Source organism: Seriola dumerili, unplaced genomic scaffold, assembly GCF_002260705.1.
Source record: "Seriola dumerili isolate Sdu_G_001 unplaced genomic scaffold, Sdu_1.0 BDQW01000097.1, whole genome shotgun sequence".
NCBI classification, from domain to species: domain Eukaryota; kingdom Metazoa; phylum Chordata; class Actinopteri; order Carangiformes; family Carangidae; genus Seriola; species Seriola dumerili.
The window spans coordinates 1,438,014-1,444,013 of record NW_019174352.1 but is presented as its reverse complement, the minus strand read 5'-3'; the positions used below and the strand labels follow the sequence as shown (position 1 = coordinate 1,444,013).

General features: G+C 43.3%; 1 protein-coding gene across 1 annotated transcript in view; it reads left to right on the top strand.

Annotated features, from left to right (window-relative positions):
- The window catches only part of LOC111222474 (UPF0606 protein KIAA1549L-like), a 100,148-nt gene continuing 94,148 nt past the window's right edge, over positions 1–6,000 (top strand). Inside the window, exon 1 of the mRNA XM_022746211.1 lies at positions 1–253. Coding sequence (XP_022601932.1) covers positions 1–253 — 253 coding nt within the window. The remainder of the gene's footprint in view (positions 254–6,000) is intronic.

Below are 6,000 nucleotides of genomic sequence, written 5' to 3'. Positions count from 1 at the left end.
ATGGCTCCTAAACATGCGCTCCTCTCCAGCAGCAGCAGCGGTAGCAGTGGCCCCGGGGTCGATGGGATAAATGTTAAAAAAGACCCCTGCTCTTCCTCTCCGACGGCATGGATCCTGGATGCGCGGATGGTGGCCGTGTGCACGCCGAAGAACTGGAAGAGGACACGGGCGCTGAATGGGATGACGGCCCGATGGTTTGTGACCATCGGCACGGTGCTGATGCTGATGATGCAGAGCTCCTTGGCCGCTGACGGTAAGACATTGATGCTGTGTTATTGTCCAACCTGTGAGAGTGGCCCTTTATTCCGTATAATCATACAAATAGACCATAAATAACACACGACCAGCAGCCTGTAAGACGCTGAATGCTCTGACTCCCATTCCAGTCTCAAGCTGCCTTGATTTATGTTATTATTAATGCAGATCTTCATTTGCCAGTTTAGGAGAAAATGAGCTTGTGGAAGATTTCATCACTTTATTTGACATAAATGATAACCATTAACAACAACAGCTGTGTTGTAAACGACGGCAGTCATTTTGATGCGCCTGGCGCTGCTTTGGTGATCTTTGATGGCTTTGTTATTATTCTCATAGCCTGTATTTTTTATGAGTCTGATTAATTGGTCCGGCAGCGTTTAATATATGTTTATTGTATATTTAAACCATCGGTGCGGCAGCACACAGGCCCTAACCGATGTCACGTCCCCAAACACGCAGCCGGAGCGCACGGTGGACCGCAGCGCTGCGCTGCGCCGCGCCGCGCCGCTCCACAACACTCACCGCTGCCGCTTAAAGAGGAAACTTTTTATTCATTCATAGAGCATTGAGCCCCGAGGTCGTCAACCTCGAACATGATCCATAGGGGACGTGTTCATAGTCAGTACGGATAAAAAATGTATGATCCCCGTATCCTTACAGCCATCCAAGGAAAACAGGAATATAGCAGCGAAGATGGTCACATTTCCTGTCATGATGCTTTGACTCCAGCTCTTTGTCCTTTGTCATGATATTTATGATTTACTGACACAAAACCAATCCGTAGTTCACGCTTTTGAGCCTGAGCCTGAGAGGCTTCTGATGGGCTTTTTGGCAGCATAAACCTCAGCTCCTAACCTTCAGGCATTTGCATTTCATTTTGAGTTGGTTAAACCCTGGAGTAGGCCCTGACTACACATAGTCAAGTTTGCCTTTTGAGAATTTCTTGAAAACAAATTAATATCAAGGATAATTAAGTATAAATACAACTGACATACATGTACATACAAAGTTTGTTTACACAAAGCAGAAATTCACAAAATACAGATGTAAATGCATCTGTCATTCATTGAGAATCCAAGCAGGTCCAGAGCTATTCACAGATGCATCTGGCTATTAAAGAGTCAGTTCACCCAAATAACAAAAACATCTATCTCCACTTCACATCTGTGGTCACCAGCCATGCAGGGCAACTCTATAGTTTTATTTATGATTGTCTGGGGATAATCACCCCTCAGACTCTTGATAGAGTGAATAGAATTTTAATGTTGGTGCTTGCAGCACTAAGGATGACATTTGAAAAACTTAAATGTCAAATGTCCTGTCTCTTTCAAGGAACAATAACTCTCTGGATATTTAACAGAGAGCTGTGGAAGCTTGTCACTATGAGACAAAGTGCTGCGGACGTTTTCTTAAATCTTGATTTTTATTTTACATTCTCAGTTAAAATGACCCGATAAAACAAAAAAACACAGTAAATATAACGAGTCTGTGTTCAGTACAAAAAAAATGCCTTTAGTCAACACAACTGGTGCCACCCTAGCAAAATGTCCTCTACACACTCATTAGTCCCACATCTCTTTGAAAAACAACATGCCTTTAAAGTCAGCTTTCTCATTTTCCCAAAATTGATGAATTGGACGACAAAACCCAGAACAAATGGCACTTTTTCTGTTTCTGATTAAATTGCTGACTGGTTTACCAGCTGTTCTGCTGGCTTGTTGCTGTTTTATATTTTGATAGTTAATTAAATGATTCATTGGCTGACTCGCTCGCTCAGAGTGAGGCAGTCCGAAGTAGACTCTCTCTCTCAGTGCCACCTCGGCAACCTCTCTATTAACTTTCAAATTGGAAAATAATGAAATACCGGCTCCTCTTCTTAACACATGCCATCCATCCTCTGGGTGACATTCGAGAGTAATAAAGACAGACTGCGTCCCTGCGTTAAGCACAAATGTATAAGATGCAGACGCCTTTGTTGAGCGTAGATTTGAGAATGAAAGCGGAGCTCCGGAGTACGGAGAAGATTGCCAAAGTATTTGGAGTATTTGGCAGTTTATCAGTTTACCAGCCTCCCCAGTTAAATCTGAGCAAATCGTCCCACTCACTCTCAACGTATCCTCTTTTGTATCATCCTTCTGTGCCACTTAAAAGCAAGCGTTTCCATAGCATGGCTTGGGGAGATTTGACTTTCTCTCTCTTACCTGGTTACTCAAGCATTCAGCTGCTTCAGGTCTTTTTTAGAGCGAAAACATTCCCATTGTATTTTTGTATTCTCCATTTATAACAAAGAAAGATGTTTTCGGGGGCTGATGTTTAACTGGTGGTGAGTGTGATTTATGTGTGTGTGTGTGTGTGTGTGTGTGTGTGTGTGTGTGTGTGTGTCAGCATTTGAGTCTGCAGGCACGTACAGTACGTGTGTGTAGGTGTTTTCTTTAATAGGTCTACAGAGATCTTCAACCTCAGTCAATAGCTGAGATCTATTGGTCTGTGTTACCATGGCAACAGATCCGCATCTAGTACTTTTCTCACTGTGCGTCTGCGTTTGTCAGTCAGGGTTGAAATAACATCTGAGTAAGTGCCAGGTTAGAGTCTGTTGCCTAATAATCAGCGTCAGATGACACACCAGTGGAGATAAAACACACTCTGTGGGGTGTGAACTGAACTCAAACGTTGTGCTTCCAGCTGCTAAACATCCGGTCTTCTGTTCTTTTCTGAGACATTGACTTACATACAGTTATTTTAGCACGTGATCCCTTTTCCCCTCTTTCTGCTCTAGAAACTCTTTACAAACAGTTCAGGTAGGCAGGATTTACGCGCGGCGTCCAGAGGTGCCCCGGGGAATAAAGAGACTGGACTGCGGCCAGTTTATAATTTGTTCAAAATGAACATGAGCGAGCGGCAAGATGGTAGATTGTCTTTTGTTTTCGCATCTTTCCCCAATGAGTCTGTAACGGAAGAGCAGCCTCTCAGTTTGTAAAGGAATAGTCTAAAGGTGTGGTTGCTACAGAGAACACATGAATAGAAGGACATGCATGAAAGAAGAACCGCTGTACTAATGGTGAGATTAATATTCAGCGTAAGATACCAAAACATTCAAGAAAAGTTGAATCCTGGGCAAATAGACTGACAGTAGTTGTTGGTTCCTGCAGACGTTTCACTTCTCATCCAAGAGGCTTCTTCAGAGCCGTCTGACTTGTGAGGACACTGAGGTATTTAACCTCCTCTCCAAACTGGCAGCGCACTATTTTCAAAAACCAAAAATTATAAACTACTTGATTTTCATGATATTTGGAACCATGATTCATCTCTTTACACGCCGAGTATAAGACGACATGTTTACTTGTTTTTTTTTGGCATTAAATGGAGGAATCAGACAAACCCTCTGGAGTCTAATGCCCTGAGCGGGACAACCAGAAATCCATTGATAAATCCTCTGCTGATCATCATTTATCCGCTGTCATCAATTAAAGTGATCGATTGGGCTGATTAGGTACAGCAAAGCTTGGCTCCTCTGCCTCCCCTGCTTTTCCGAGAGTGGAGGAGTTGGCTGAGAATCAGAGCCGGAGAGAGAGTCGGCGCTCGCTCGCGCAGTCTGATTAAAAGTTTAGTGTCTGCAGCCAGAAGTCAGAAGAAAAGCGATGTTAACAACGTTACAGCTGTTGTGTTACCTGCCTCTACAAGAGAGAATGAAAGAGAGAGAGCAGGTAATCAGTCCCATTCAGACGTTTACTGAGGCTGAATTTCAATGTTATGTGCCAGGGTCGATGCAATTTCGGCTCCAAGTAAAGTTTGGCTCTGAGATAGCGTTTCATGCACGCTGCTCCTCCATAACCAATACAGTCGCACATATTTCACATCAGAGCACTTGATGTTGAAAAGCTGATTTGGGAACAAAGCTGTGCAACAGTGACACATACCAAATCTGGGGTTGGCACTGAATTATCAAAAGGATAAAATCTATAAATATTTATCTTTTTGCGGAGCTTTATCAAATGTGAAAGGAGAATGAGTTTATTGTGTATTTTCCTGCACATGTCAATTTTTTTTTTTTTTTTTTAAGAAGATTTGACTCATAATTGTGGTGAATTCCACAAGGTTCATCATGCACTTAGGCTCAGTGCTCGTGTTTAATGCATGGAGACTGTCAGATTTGATACCTCTGAAAACTCTGATGATGGTTGACAGATGAGAACGCTTGCTGTGCTACAACCTGCTCTATTTGATGTCAGTTACTCGGCTTCAGAAGGATTCCCGCTCACACACGATCGCTCAGCGCGTCGGTTTAGAAACTCTTGACAAATTGAATGAATGACAGCACATGATCTGCCGCGCTCTCTTCGGCGCTCAAGTAAATAACATTTCCAAGATTCAATCCAAAAGGTTCCCGAAGCCGCAGTTCATTTCTGCTCAATTTATTTTGTGTCAAGCCATGTCTCAAAAAAAACAAAAAAAACACACCACCAAACACTGGGAAAATAAAGCACAGTGCTGTTGCAGGTTTGGATATTTTTCGTCCACTGATACAGCCAGCACTCATGATCCATGGGTCATAATGCTAGCAGTAATGCACAAGAGGTTGTCCTCCATTTTTGTCCAAATACTGTTAAAAATTCACATTAATAAAGCCGCACTGCTCATCTGATTGGTTCATCGCGATGAACACGTACAGTGGCTCATTTTGAGTCAGTCCAACACACACTGTCCTGCTGCCATTAATATTCACCAGAGCTTTAACTGCGCATTGGTCTGTGGTGGAAAACAGCCTCTAAAAATGCACTAATTACTTTCGTTTGAGTAACATTTGCCTAAACTACAGAGCCGGGGGCCTCATGTATAATCCTGTTCTCACAAAACAGCGGGATTGAAAGATGGAAAGGTGAACATCTTCTCAACGGAAAAGCAACAAACGGACTGTTGCGCACCTGTACGGAAACTCTGACCCAGGCGTGCGAACATTTTGTGGACCTGACTTGGGGAAAGTGGCGACACAGATTATTCACAGATAATTTCACCTCATATCACGTTGTGCATAAATCATTTAGCCACGTCACAAACGTTCAGGCCTGCAGCGTTTTGTTGTTTATGTGCTTGAAGTGAAACACTAATTATTCCATAAGCACCTTTCTATCTCAAAATATACGTCCCGTCTTAAATCATAGTGATTCAGAACCGTGCGATGCCCAAACTCAGTCCACTCAAATGGCCTCACCTTTACCCACTATCAACCATGAATGCACTGATTTTCTTTTTATCTCAAAAAACATCAACTGAAGAAATAATCATCAAATCGCATCAAGTTTCTCTCTAAACCTGTAAGAACAAAGCATCTGCAGACAAAGCAACAAAAGCAAATCGCCTCAGTGACCACGGTCTGTCGGGGCCACCATGCAGCCGCACAGAGCTCCCTAGAGAGACACACACACACACACACACACACACGAACACACACACTCGGTGCTTTCTCTAAGCATGTTACCCAACACCTCTCCGCCACCTGCACTCGTCAGCTGTGAAAATGAGAGAAGCACCGCTGCCTTGTGGAGCTAGATGTGGTGTTTTACGTCATGTTAAGACGTCCATTGTGTAGTCTGATTGTTTATGCATGCAGTAATGAGCTCCGGTGTCCCTGTGCCTCCATTGTGTGCAGTTTAACGCGTCCACCTCCACGTCAGACTGCATTGATTGATTTTGGAAATGGTCCTGTTTGTTATATCAGCTGTTGCAGCCCTCGGCCTCTACACC